At 41.3% G+C, this 14,985-nt stretch overlaps 1 protein-coding gene across 1 annotated transcript; it reads right to left on the reverse strand.

The window, feature by feature from the left end:
• Window positions 1–322: 322 nt before the first annotated feature.
• On the reverse strand, window positions 323–7,782 carry LOC127333761 (NAD-dependent malic enzyme, mitochondrial). The gene is made up of 19 exons (XM_051360194.2): window positions 7,441–7,782; window positions 7,239–7,335; window positions 6,498–6,616; window positions 6,114–6,281; window positions 5,784–5,912; window positions 5,035–5,095; window positions 4,506–4,609; window positions 4,329–4,412; window positions 3,379–3,485; window positions 3,066–3,177; window positions 2,685–2,798; window positions 2,364–2,429; window positions 1,809–1,881; window positions 1,645–1,731; window positions 1,295–1,349; window positions 1,135–1,206; window positions 987–1,049; window positions 777–891; window positions 323–686 (listed from the first exon to the last, which is right to left on the reverse strand). The coding sequence occupies exons 1-19, from the start codon at window positions 7,597–7,599 to the stop codon at window positions 612–614; spliced, it is 1,860 nt and encodes a 619-aa protein (XP_051216154.1). The 5' UTR covers window positions 7,600–7,782; the 3' UTR covers window positions 323–611.
• Window positions 7,783–14,985: the final 7,203 nt, after the last annotated feature.

Raw genomic sequence — 14,985 nt, forward strand, 5'->3', positions numbered from 1 at the left:
AGAAAAGAGGCCAGAGGGAAGAGAGATGAGAGCTGCAGGCTGGATGCTAATGGGCTAGGAGGAAAAGAGGAGTAGAAGCCCAGGTGGCTAGCTTAGATTAGGTTTTCTAGAGTTTTGATAAAAGAAAGAGAAGAAGAGGTTTTAGTATAAAACACATATGAAAAGAGATAAAATAGATGAGGTTTATAAAAATAATTTTACTTAGTAAAAACATGGATGGTATGATGCATGATGATATGAGGATGCACAAAAAGAAAAGAACAAACAAAATATAATAGGGGTATAGCCGGGACCGTTACAGGTATGAACATTTGGAGACAACTGGAATGCAAATCTCATTTATTGAAAACCCAATAGTTGAGATAAAAATTATACACCAACTTCAAAGGTGACAGACAGGGAGCCAACCTTGCACTACAAAGTGTACCTCTCATAGCAGTAGATTCAATTAAAACTGATATCAATGCTGTGTTCTATCGTGTGGCGGCTGCATTAAAATAATCGAGATTCCACACTCGTGGCAGATGGCTACATTCCCAAAGATCGAGAAGGTAGTCTAAAGTAAATTGTGCATGATCAATGAACAAACATGTTACATCAAAAGTAGAGCTCTAGTCCCTCTTGTACACTACTGTTGGATATACTGGATTCCACATGTTGTTCTTGACATAATCGACAGTTTCTTCCTGTAACATACATTGCTCAAGAATAATTAAGTAAAGAAGAAGAAACTCATAATAATACAACCTGGACTGGGTAGTAAGGTGATTAACTACCTCACTGAGTCTTGCAAGTTCACGTGCATCCATGTCACGATATCCCTCAGCTATGTTCTCCGCAACAGCTTCCCTCACAACTGCTGCTGCCACCTCCTGAGTGATTTCACGTATTCTGCGTGTGTAATGATATATCAATAGGAATAGCATGGAAAACTCACACAAAAAGATAACGCGGAAAGTGATACATTGATTCTAGGAGTACAGAACCTGGAGGTTGGAGGGTAAATTATCCCTTGGAGAACTTCTTCCTCTTTCATGTATGAAGCCAAGCTAAACAATTTCCATGGTTAAGAATATATAGAAGATTTAAAAAGTGATACGATTATGTTAAAAGATGACAAGCCAAGTTAGTCACCGCTCTGCTGCGGCCTGAAGCATCCCATCAGAGACAATCTGTGCACCAGACAACAGGGTTCCAAGTCCTATTCTGCAGAGTGAAGCAAATCAAATGAAATCACAATTTGCACAAGAACCAAGTCCAGTTGGATATAGTTTAAAATAGTAACAGGACTAACCCAGGAAAGAGATACATGTTATTTCCTTGATTAGAGTGGCCGATCTTCCCATCACCTGCAAAGATAACCATTAAAATTAAAGCTGCACCCAAGGTAACACCTTACAGATTCAGTACTTACTCTGTTCCAAATTAATTGACGCAGATTTGCCTAGATATGTATCTAGACGTGTTTTAGTGTGTAGATACATGCGAACCTAGACAAACCCGCGTCAATTAATTCGGAATGGAGGGAGTATTTCACAATTAATCAAACTATCGTAGTTATACATTAGGAGATAGCAAGGCTCAGCTGACTTCAAAATAATTGCACAAAAGAACACACAACTGTATATGTATGAACAGACATACCAAGATCCACATTGTCAAATGGACTTCCACTGGAAAACACAACCTTTTCACCAAGAATTGAAAAGGCTTCTTCAGGTGTACATTCAGCTATAAAATGGAACAAGAACAAAATTAGATGACACTCATCATAAAATTAACTTTATGGTAAATTCAATATCACAAACCATTCTTAGTTGGATTGGACATTGCGAAAATTGCTGGTCTGGAAGAGGATGAATCTTTTAGTGCTTCCAGAACCTGAAGGTACAAAAAACCACCACAATCGGCATCGCTTCAATTGTTGATCATTATCAAAAACTCAAAATGCTCAACGCAATGCAGTCAATGTTTAAGTTTAATCTAATCAATTGGTATCGAACTGGTTGTAATGCAGATCCATAATTTGAGATAAGCATAGGATTTGGAGGGAAGATAAAATTACCACCAAGGCAATAATAACGTAGGAATATTAATTTTTTGCAAGCTTATTATAGAAGACAAACAGCTGAGACCGCAAGCATGTGAGTATTTAACCAGTAACAATCCCCACATAACTGGGAAGCTAATGGCTCTCTCGTCTGCAACATATTAAATGTCTTGTCACATAACCAGTCACTCAAACTACTGGTGGAGGCAACAGTAGAACACAAGTCATGAATTAGCATTATGGCTTCAGATTTGATGTAACTAGCTTGGAATCAATACTGAGGTTGGTATGCAGTTATTGTAAGATATCATACCTCCTTTGAGAACAAACCACCAACAGCAGATAGTCCAAGTATGACATCAGGCTTCACCTTTTTAACCTGCTCGATACAGATGGTACAATATAAAACAGTTCAGCATCAGCAGTGTCAGAACTTGGACTCAAAACTACAAGGCAAATGGAATATCTAGAAAAGGTGTCATGATAATAAATTTTCTAACTCAAACCAACTTTGGGAAGGCATGTCCCTTGAGACACATGGACCCTGGTAATCAGTAAGATGGCATGCCTATAACAGTACACATGCTATGAAAAGAACCATCTATTCATCTAAACAGAAAAGTTAGATAAATACCACTTCAAGCAAGCTTGCCCCCTCGCTTAGGCCTTGGTGAGTCAGTTCACTCTTTCTCCTAGCAAAAGGACGTGCATCTGGGTCGATGTCTGCACGTTCCTCTGTTACTAAACCCTGGACAAAACAGAGTAGTAAGATTTCATAAGAGTATGTAGTAGAATCGATAGAGAAGATAGGAAAATTCTAGACAGGGTCAACAGATTGCCAAATTATTCAGCTCGCGATTTGAAAAGCATGATCAATACTCTCGCAGGAAATGGGATAGTGCAGCTAATTTTGATATAACATGCAGTTAATATTGATAGAACAACAGAGTAGTGTGATCCTTCCTAAAACTGTTGTCACAAAATATAAGAAAAAAGTCTTAGGAATCCAACTCACATGAGCATCGACTATCCAGAATTGACTCCTGGCACTCTCAAAAGCAACATCATTGTTTCCCAGCATCCTTGCCATTGTCCTGCTTGCAGCATTCACAACACCAATCCCAGCACTGCAAAAAGTGAAATGTTAGTTTGCGTCATACTTCTGAAATGCACCTGACCAAAAGTAATGATAATTTGTTGACCTGTATTAACAAAATCGGGTTTTAGTAACATCATAGTCAGTATATAAGATCAATTTAGTCATCAATGATGAATTATTTATACTCTAGTTTTATAACGAGTTCTAAAAAAATGTACATATTCCGAACCTGCCAGCACCTGCAACAACAATCTTTTGCTTTGGGAAGTCTATCATCGGCCTTCCTTGTGCACGTACAGCTCCTAGCAGACCAGCTATTGCAACACCAGCAGTTCCCTTTGGACATAAGCAATGGTCAATTGGTCATTTCAAGTGTGATAATTTTACTCTGTGAATTTCCAAATAACTGGCATATTTTATTTTTAGTGAGCAAAAGGATTAAGAATTGTATAAACTAACAAAAATTTCAGCAAACTTCAGCAAACTTCCAGTAAGAACTAAAAAAATAGTAAATTCACATGCATGCATTATATTCTGATAGAATATGTGAAAAACTATGGGCCTATAAAAACAAACATAAGTGCTATTCTAATCGTTAATGAAGGACATACTGAAAGACTTGATTTTGACTGTAAGCCTGCAACTAACTGAGCATAATGATATGTTGTGAACATTACAAGTGTGGTGTAACTAGTATTACAGTGAAGCACAGACAGGTGCCTTTACATGAGCATAAGCAGTACTTGCCCCATTCAATTTTACAAGGTGTATTTTGGTGCAGCACGACGATTAAGGAAGCCATTAAATAATAGAGGGAAACTACCATGGTAGAAATGTTGTTGGCAATAGCCAATAGGAGAGAGGATAGTTAGTATGTTTGTTGAACCATAAATAAAAATGATGAAGAGAGATGACAGGTAAATGAGGGCAAAATAAAGAAATGGTCGTTAATTCTACATTAACCCCTTTTTCCCAAAAAACAAACAAACAAATATAGCCATATAGGCCTGTATTTTGTAACGGAGGGAGTAATGAGCAATATGAATAAAAGGGGAGCGGGTATTTTTAGGTAACTTATATAATGAAAACTGTCAGTGTATCAGAAGGAGGCATGTGCATATCATAGCACAAGACAGATAGTGGAAAAATATATAAACCGGCATAAGTCAAACTAGGTACCTGCACATCATCATTAAACATGCGGTATGTGTTCCTATAACGCTGCAACAACCTGAATGCCCACTTGCTTTGGAAATCTTCAAACTAGAAGACATAAGAAAAGTAATTTCACAAATGTTCCAGGTAAAGTCACATGCAGGAAAAAAGTTGAGCAAGCTCTGAACACCGAAAGAGCACCTGTACAATCACATTGGGCCAACGAGAAAAAACAGCTTCCATGAATTCATCAATAATTTCAACATATTCTTCTCCTTCAAGACGGTGTTCCTGTAGCCCAAGATCTGTATAGAAAAATATTTAGACAAATAATAGCATAAAAACCTACTCCATTACGTGTTGGGTATCTAGTTTAGAAACTGAAAAGGTGACGTTATCTGCTTCAGTTTCAAAGGAAAATTATAGAATATTGCTTGAGAGTAACTAACAGAATAGGTAATCTATTCTCAAGAGCTAGTGAAGATTACAACATGACACATACTCAACTTTCTTGGAATGTCTCAAGTAATCTAAAAGACAACCATAATGGTGAGTAGGTAACAGTAACACTGATGATGACAACTATTTCTCTTTCCATCTAGAGAATATAAGGGCAATCATGTGATTTAGATGACAAATGTTCATAACTATAAATTTGACCATGCACTTAAATGACAAATGTATACTTTATATAGAGGAACTCCAAAATAGGAAATGTCAAAGATCTTACAAAGAGGATCCTTGAGGAGTTTCTCATTGTTCGTTCCCACATCAATCATAACTGGAAGAACCTATAATAATATAATAGTGTAATTAGGAAGTGAGCAGAAATATAAATTATAATAACACTTAGAAACACTACATCCGCTGCTTTTTGTAGATTATATTTTGAGAGAAGGCTTTGGCCAACAATTATTCAATCACTAAGCAATTTATGTGACATAAATTGGTGTCATTAGATTCTAATTATAATTCAAAAGTACTTGCTTCCGATTGTGATTTTGTATCACATAAACCACCTATTAATAAATATTGGTCATAGCCTTGTCTTAACAAATCAAAATATGGCTACAAAAAGAAACAGATGGAGTAGTAAATAAATAGCAGTAGAGCACTTTGAAACTTCATAAGATCTAAGAAACCAGCACTGTAAGGTGATTCCACACAAACATGATCACCCAGTCTCATATTAAAGCTTTGTCTCTTTCGCCATATGAAGTAATAATTTCACAGCTCGATAAACATCATTCATCTTGGTTTGGTACAAAAGTAAGCTAAACTGGTAACATTCTAGAAGCGGTTTTTTATGTCCCTGAATTATGACGGAAAATTATCAGATTAAGTAGCAGAACGTCATTTTTATAAAATCCATATAGATGTCAAATATAAAATTATATTTTCATGAAATTAGAGATGTCAAAAATAGCAGATAGAGAATAAGGTAAGTCTAATAGTTTTCAAAAGAACATAAAAGCATACCCTCTGGGGATTTATTCCAGCAGCAGCAACATATAAATCCAGCTTTCCGATAGAAATCCCCATACCTTGCACCCCTAGATCACCGAGGCCCAATATCCTGCTTCCATCAGTCACCACTATCATATCAACCTGCAAAAGATTAGCCACAAATATTTATTTGAAATATAAGAAACTTTTTGTCAGCGATATTCTCTTCCAGGCCTAGGGATCTTGAGAGTACAAAGATAGCGTGTCTTAGGTTCTTAGCAATTGCTCTATACCTCTAAAACGACGAAAGATCTCAACTACAGAAGATCAATTCAATAAAAGGACAAGAAGCAATGCATATACCTGATCAGCTGGCCAGTTGTACACCATGGACATCATTTCCCCACGATCTTCTGCACTAAAATACATTCCCCGAGGCCGTCTAAATAAGCCACTGTAATTTTGGCAAACAGCACCAACAGTCGGTGTGTAAACAATAGGTGCATACTCCTCGATGTTATCTATTAAGACCTATCAAAGCATCAAACAGGGGTTAAATAAGGTAACAAGTGTGAAAGGGTTCCTACGTCTGAGACTGCAATAACAAGAAAGTTAACAAAGCAGGTGCATAAGCATAGATTGAGAGTATGCGCTCGATACTGTGCATATTAGATGTGCTTGAGAGAAATACCATCAACAGAAATAAGTTTGCGCCTAACAGAATGTGTGGGCTGTGGAGTTGCACACCTTGTAGTACATTGTTTCATTTCTGTCGTGCAGCCTGTTAAGAATACGCCATTTCGCGAGTTGGTACGTATCAGATGGCCCATCTCTCGCATTTTGCTCCAGCCGTTTCAGGTCGCCCACTATTATCAAAGTGGAGCGAAATAAGAGGTAGACCAAAACTTGCAGAACACATTGTCATGTATATTTCCATTTCCATTCCATTAGCTAGGGCGCTTCTCACAAATAACATGTGTGTGCCTCGGCTAACCTAGTGCTAAACCCCCATACGAAATTCCAGTGAAACTTGCAGCTTCAGCATTGGGGTCGCATGGATGTTTCAACTTTAACTGACACATTAGGCAGTTGTCTATACTACATAGTAAGTAAGTTTTAGAAAAGTTGTTTGACCTGGCTTGTAAAGCCCTACAAGCTGATTATGAAATTTGCTTAAGCTTGGGGACTGACACAAAGCACACACACTTGAACACAGCAGTGATCAATTCAAACCAACAACTTATCCAGCAGATCCTCAGCATTCAGCAACGTATAGACAACACTAGTGTCGTTCCCACTCCAGTTCCTATCAATTGTAATACTACTAGCTAAAATCCCTCACCCTCCAGACCCCTAAAAATGGATCGATCTGGTCATCGTCAACCAAAATACCTCGCTGCGCAGCACGGATCAATCCAATTTGGGCCCCAGCAAGCAGCAAACAATATACAGAGTAAGCAAGGAATCGACTGGGTTATCATGTCGTACTGAATCGGTCGATCTGCTGCTGCGAGGAGACGACGCTGGGCGGGAGCAGGCCGCGGAGGCCGAGGCGGTCCCTCTCCGTCATCGAGAACGCCGTGCCCTGCAGAGGCAGCACGCGTCAGGCCACCGCCGCGGGAAGAGGGGGGAATAAAAACACAGCCTCCGAAGGGAGCAGGAGACGAGGCCGAGGCGCGTGCGTACGTACCCGGTTGAACCATGGGTCGTGGAGGATGTCTGGGCCGCGCTTGTGGAGGACGACGGGGCGGTGGCACTCGGCCGTGACGAACCCCCGCGCCTGCAGGAGGAGGCGGTGGCAGGTGTCGGGGGCGAGGGATCGCCGGAGGCTCCGCGAGATGGACGCCATCGCCGGCTGGTCCCCAGTGGCTGCTGCTGCTGATTCCTCCTTCCTGCCTACCAGTGGGAAGGGGACGCGTAGTAGTACTCCGTAGCTTTTGGTGTGCGCGGTGCGTGAGGCGTTGGAATTATTCTCCGATTTGGGCGAGACGACGACGCGGGGATCTGCTTGCCCAATCGGCGCCGACACAGCGGAGACGAGCCCGATCTACCTTGCGCCCGCGGGTCTGACTTTTCACGCCGTTGGCCGCGACCGCGACCGCGACCGGTCTGAACGCGTCTAAAAGCACATCCAGCATCGATCAGAAAATGACTCGACAACATAAGTAAATTTCATTTGTTGAGTGTTGAGAATGGTCTTTGGATTCTTATCCTCCCCCCTCTCTCTCTCTCTCTCCTGCGAGGGAGCTCTCGAGTTCGTCGGGCCAATCCAAGGCCAAACTCGCCGGCGAGGCCGGTCGAGGGAGGCAGAGGAGCGGCACCGGAGTCCTTCTTGTACATAGTAGTTGTAGGGGTCGGCCTTATCCAGTAGGTGGCGTTCTGTCGGATGGTTTCCGTCAGTGTCTCTCGGCCAGATCCGACGGTGGTGGTTGTTCTTCTCCGTCGCTGTCCATGGGACGGTGGTGGGGTGGACGTCTGCCGGCCATGCCTTCAATAAGGCCTTGCCCAGGTGCGACAACAGCGGATGGTTGCTCGCTTCTTCTTCGGCCTGCCGTGGCGGCGAGGGAAGAGGAGGCAGCAGCACTCGGTAACTTCAAGTTCGTCACCTGGAGGTTCCCTCCTCTCTGGCGCTCTCACATGGCGGCAGGCGATGGTCTGGCTTGTTCTCAGGTGAGCTCCTCTGGTGGGAGGTCGCTTCTGAGAGCATCCTGGACAGGGAAGTCAATAAGTGTGGTCTGGATCTCTTCTTGAGCCCTGCATCTGCAAAGGAGTGGTTCCTTCTAGCCGGCCGGGGTGGCGAGGAGAAAGAGAAGCCTTTGCTGCTGCTTCCAAGATCAAGAAGAAGCCTTCCTCAGCGTGCACCTATGGTTCTTTTTGTTATTGATGCCAAGAAAGATAAATAAAGGAATACAATCTTCATTGCCTCTAGTTGCGAAGGTAGCAAAGCTACATATTCGAGTGAAATGGTTGGCCGTACCAGTGGCTTTACGGTGTTCTTCCTCCTCTTGGCATGCCATGGTGGCGAGGGAATGGATGAGGAATACCTCAAGCTGATGGTGCACCAGCGCTGTTCTAGGGAGCGTTTGGAGCTTCATCTCCCCTGGGCGGATCTCAAGCGACGGCCACTATTCGCCGCCGCTATCTTCGGTCAGGAGGATGACCCCGCCTCGCTCGGCAACCCAGCTTGCCAGAGCGTCTTCTTCCTCTGCGAGAGGAATATCCTCAGCCTTGACGCGTCCGCTCAAGCCTCTGCTCGGCCAAGTGGTTTCGTTCCCGGTCTGGATAGAGGTGGTCGTGGTTGCAGGCTGTTCGTCGCCGGCGGAGAGTTTGGACCCGATTGCGTTTTTGCAATCTTCTTTAGGGTGAAGAATAGATATGTCAAGGACCTTGTTCTAATTTCCTTTTCTTCCAGTGTCCTACTTGTAAAGCTTTGCCCACCGCCGTAATAGAAACTCCAGGCCCTTCAAAGCCTTATCTGTTCAAAAAAAAAGAGAATGGTCTTTGTACCTTGATCAGAAATACATATAAAAAACTGGCTAGTATGTATTCCCTCCGTTCCAACTTCCAAATTAAGTTCACGTAGATATGACACATTGAAATACATCTAGATACATCTCTATCTATGTGAAGTTGTGTTATTTAGTTAATTTGGAATAAAGGTAGTAGTAATCTAGATCTAACGGATCAATGGCTAACGTGTATGGACATTCGCAAAGACAAATGTCTCACACGGATTTTTCTGATTATTTCATAGTTTATCGAACTACAATGTAAACACGCCGTGTGCAATTTGGCTATGGGCATGAGGGCTAACCAAATCCGCCAAATGGTACACTTAGTGCGTTTGGTGGCTTGTACGAGGAGTTGAGGCAAGTCCGTGCGTTGCTTAAAATGCTACTCATAACCCAAATGCTCGATTTGGCTATTCCCACAAGGTTGGCCTTGTTAGGGTGTAAAGGAGCACTTGGGTGGCCAAGTTGATAAGTACGGGAGACCATGCACTCCTTCTGGTATTGTTGCATCTCTCTCTATATATATATGATCCATGCTCTCTCTCATCCTTCACACTTTCATTAGCCGCTCACCTCCTTCTTCTTGTTCAACAATAGCCAAGGCCGAACTCACGGGTTTGATCGTTTTGTACTGACAATTTCATGAGCTTCAACAACATGTGTCTACTCTGGATGTCTTGTTATCGGTTTCTCGCCCGAGGCTATCGCTTGGTTGCCCTTAGCGAATTCGGTCTTATCCTATTCGAGCGGTAGTAGAAAGATCTTCAACAACGACATGACCTTCACCGCTTTTTTTATAATCCTTCATCTTTTCTGGTGGTGGCACCATCTTCTCCTACTACGGTTGTAAGTCGTCCCAAACTCGTAGGATGAATGTGTGTTGGCTTGGCGGTTTTGAATACTATATTGGGTTAGGGTCCCTCAAAATCTATCGTGCATGCATATTTAGGTGGGGATTTGTGCTTTTCATGATGCTTGATTGGGTTCGGGAGATTTGTGCTCTGATGACCCACAAGTATAGGGGATCGCAACAGTCTTCACGGGAAGTAAAACCCAATTTATTGATTCGACACAAGGGGAGACAAAGAATACTTGAAAGCCTTAACAGCGGAGTTGTCAATTCAGCTGCACCTGAAAACAGACTTGCTCGCAAGAGTTTATCAATGATATGAGTTTTATAGCGATGCGATAGTGAAATAACGACGACGATGTAACAACGACAGCAGTAGTGATTACGGTAAACAGCAGGATTAAAATACTGTAGCCACAGGGATGGATGAACGGGCGTTGCATGGATGAGAGAAACTCATGTAACAATCAAAGCAGGGCATTTGCAGATAATAATAAAACGGTGTCCAAGTACTAAGCAATCCATAGGCATGTGTTCCGTATATAGTCGTACGTGCTCGCAATGAGAAACTTGCACAACATCTTTTGTCCTACCATCCGGTGGCAGCCGGGCCTCTAGGGAATCTACTGGAAATTAAGGTACTCCTTTTAATAGAGTACCAGAGCAAAGCATTAACACTCCGTGAACACATGTGATCCTCACATCACTGCCTTCCCCTCCGGTTGTCCCAATTTCTGTCACTTTGGGGCCTCGGGTTCCGGACAATGACATGTGTATACAACTTGCAGGTAAGATCATAAAACAATGCATATCATCATGAAACAATAACATGTTCAGATCTGAGATCATGGCACTCGGGCCCTAGTGACAAGCATTAAGCATAACAAGTTGCAACAATATCATCAAAGTACCAATTACGGACACTAGGCACTATGCCCTAACAATCTTATGATATTACATGACCAATCTCATCCAATCCCTACCATCCCCTTCAGCCTACAACGGGGGAATTACTCACACATGGATGGGGGAAACATTGCTGCTCGGTGGAGAGGCGTCGGTGGTGATGATGGCGATGATCTCCTCCAATTCCCCGTCCCGGCGGAGTGCCAGAACGGAGTTTCTGGTCCCGAGACGGAGTTTCGCGACGGTGGCGGCGTTCTGGAGGGTTTCTGGCAACTTCGACTTCTCGTCTCGCGTTTTTAGATCGAAACCCTTAAGTAGTCCATAGGAGGGCATCAGAGGCCAGCCGAGGCGGCCACACAGTAGGGCGGCGCGCCCCCCTCCTGGGCCGCGCCGGCCTAGTGTGTGGGGGCCTCGAGCCTCCACCTGGCTTGCCCTTCTGGCTCCGTAATTCTTCTGGAAAAATAAGACCTTCGACATAAATTCCGGGGATTTTCCTGAAAGTTGGATTTCTGCACAAAAACGAGACACCAGAGCAATTCTGCTGAAAACAGCGTTAGTCCGCGTTAGTTATATCCAAAATACACAAATTAGAGGCAACCCAATAGCAAAAGTGTTCGGGAAAGTAGATACGTTTTGGACGTATCAACTCCCCCCAAGCTTAGCTTATTGCTTGCCCTCAAGCAATTCAGTTAACAACTGAGTGCGATAAAAGAACTTTCACGAACAGATTTGTTCATATGATGTAAATATTCTCATGATATGGACAAGTACTTAGGCAATTCATAATAAGATACATGCAAATAAGATCATCTAATAGCTATGTCAATCATGGAAAGGTACCAACAAATTAATAATAAGCATCATGAATCATGTCTATCAGCAGGATTGCAATGTTCATAAAAGGATATGATAAAGTGGTATCTCGCTTGCCCGTATTTGAACAGCAAAACATAAATGCTCACGCACCTCTGAAGTTCATGGAAAGACTAGAAATAGAGATTGTCAAAGATAAAAGCATCAAAGTTATACCACAGTCAATCATATTTTGGGACAAGCATATTATACTAAGAATGACAGTTGTGCTCTCAAGAAAGTGCTCAAAGAAAGGATGGTGACACAACATGAAAGTAAAAGATTGACCCTTCGCAGAGGGAAGCAGGGATTAACATGCGCTAGAGCTTTTCATTTTTAAAACAGGAGTAAAATTATTTTGAGAGGTGTTTGTTGTTGTCAACGAATGGTAATGGGTACACCAACTACCTCGCCAACCAGACTTTCAAGAGCGGCTCCCATGAAGGACGTTATTTCTACCAGCAAGGTAGATCATCCCTCTTCTATTTTGTTTACACATGTACTTTAGTTTTTATTATGAGTGACACTCCCCCCAACCTTTGCTTACACAAGCCATGGCTAACCGAATCCTCGGGTGCCTTCCATCAATCTCATACCATGGAGGAGTGTCTATTTGCAAAATTAAGTTGCTTACTGATGAATCAGAGCAAAACATGTGAAGAGAATTATTAATGAAGTTATTAATTGGGGCTGGGCACCCCGTTGCCAGCTCTTATTATGAAAGTCTGTCAAAAGTAAATGACAAGGTTGAAAGATAAACATCACATACTTCCTCATGAGCTATAAAACATTAACACAAATTGAGAAACATTTTGAAGGTTTAAAGGCAGCGCATGAGAATTTACTTGGAATGGTTTGAAATGACATGCATAGGTATTTATGGTGGACACTTTGGAACAACTTGGTTTTCAGGGGTTTGGAAGCACGAGCAGCGTTCCCGCTCAGTACAAGTGAAGGCTAGCAATAGACTGGGGAGCGACAAATCAAGAGAGCAGTCACTGTCATAATCATGCTTGCGGCAAAATAAATTAACAGAGGCATAAAAGTGATACAAGAACTCTGAGGCAAAGTAAATCATCAAGGCTTAATTGACTTTTGTTCAGTCATATGCATGCGCGAGCATGTGCCAAGTCGATTCGAATGAATTATTCAGAGGAGGATACCACAATGTCATACCTATTTATGAATAAAACAATGCAAGCAAACATCCATGACATGCTACTCATATTAATAAATTGGAGCTAAACATGAGAGATCACGAACTACTAGACTTTCTTCAATGACATATACCTCACATGAACCAACTAAGCATGCTCACATGGATGAGTATATGTACAAAAATGAAAACAAATAGAGTTCATACCAGCCTCTCACCACAGTCGAATTGTCGTAGATCGTCATTATTGCCTTTCACTTGTGCAGCTTGAATAATATGGAATGAAAACCACGCTCCAGCCACCGAAGACCATTGAACTCATAATGAACTTTACAAAACCAAAGAAAAATAGTAAATATTTTTGGTGTTTTCGAATTGGAAACAAGAACAAAAGGAAACAAGCAACAAAGCAAAATCTTTTTGGATTTTCTTATAGCAAACTAACGATAGCAAACAAAGCAAAATAAAAGCAAGAAACCAAAATAAGCAAATGGAGAAGAGAAACAACAGAAATATTTTTGATCTTTTTGTGTTCTAGGAAAGAAACAAAACAAAAACAAGAAAATGAAAACTAGAAGAATCACATAAACACAAAGTAGCAGGAATTCGTTAAACTTGATAGCAGTACAGTAATCGATTTTTAAGAAATTTTTCTGCTGCTCAAATCGAAAAGTGTTCAACTAATGAAAGTTATATAACAACCTGGGGAACATGCACAAAAATTGGCTTCGCAAAATAACATTCTGGCTGTTTTTGAGAATTTGTTTACTATCAGTCCAGAATCTGTTTTCAGGCAGCACCTCCCCAAATATCATCTCCCTCTTATTAGAAAACCACTTAAAGAAACTAAACAAGTATATACAAGTATCCAGCAATCATAATATGCAATGAATGAGTGATGCCGGTATACCTCCCCCCAAGCTTAGGCTTTTGACTCTTCTTGATCACATTATATCACCCTTCTCTGTTGACCCTTGAAAACTTCTGCCACACCAAACTTCTCATAAACTTCATTAGAGGGGTTAGTACTCAAAAACTTTAATCCACTTTAGTCTTGTAGTGACACATTGCAAGAACTCAATAAAACATTAGCTACAGCTCTCCACGTCTAGAAAGCCTTACTTAAAGTCCACAAGAGACAATGCAAAAAACAGAGACATAATCTGCCAAAACAGGACAGTCAGTAAAGACGATTTTTTTCGAGGTACTTCCGTTCCTCAAATCAGAAAACTCAAAACTAACGAAAGTTGCGTACATATCTGAGGATCACACGTGAATTTTTACAGAATTTTTAGATTCTCATACAGAGAGAAAAACTCAAATTCGCGACAGCTAAAAATCTGTTTCTGCGCAGAAATCCAAATCTAGCATCAACTTTCTATTAGAGACTTTACTTGGCACAATAATGCAATAAAGTAACGATACAAAGGTATTGCTACAGCGAGTAAAACAAGTGGAGGAAGAAAGAAATGTTGTTTAGTTCCTCTATGCATATAAAATGAATTTGTTAACAAGGTTGATCAAGTCTTGCCACCAAATAAATTTTACATAGCATAAGAAGAAATAAACCTCAAATCAATCTTGTTACCTTGAATTGTATTGATATGGATCCAATCATAATATTTTGATATCCTTCCTTAGGCTCATATATAGGACAATCAATAACTCCCACTTTGATAGTTCTCACATTAGAAATTGTATTAACTCCACATACTTTATCAATCCTCTTGGGAAAATAAACGGTATGTTCCTTGTCATCAACATTGATAGTAACTTTTCCTTTATTGCAATCAATAACAGCCCTGCGGTGTTAAGAAAAGGTCTCCCAAGAATAATAGACATATTATCATCTTCAGGCATTTTCAACACAACAAAATCAGTTAATATCAAGCAGTTATTAGTAACTTGAACAGGAACATCCTCACATATACCAACAGGAATAGCAGTGGATTTATCAGC

The sequence above is a fragment of the Lolium perenne genome, chromosome 2, assembly GCF_019359855.2.
Source record: "Lolium perenne isolate Kyuss_39 chromosome 2, Kyuss_2.0, whole genome shotgun sequence".
NCBI lineage: Eukaryota > Viridiplantae > Streptophyta > Magnoliopsida > Poales > Poaceae > Lolium > Lolium perenne.

Coding starts and splice junctions, on each gene's coding strand:
- LOC127333761 (XM_051360194.2), bottom strand. CDS start 7,599: ATGGCGTCCATCTCGCGGAGCCTCCGGCGATCCCTCGCCCCCGACACC. Junction 2,799..3,065: donor TCTGGATAGTCGATGCTCAT/GTGAGTTGGATT, acceptor TGTTTTGTCCAG/GGTTTAGTAACAGAGGAACG. Junction 1,732..1,808: donor GTCCAATCCAACTAAGAATG/GTTTGTGATATT, acceptor TCCATTTTATAG/CTGAATGTACACCTGAAGAA.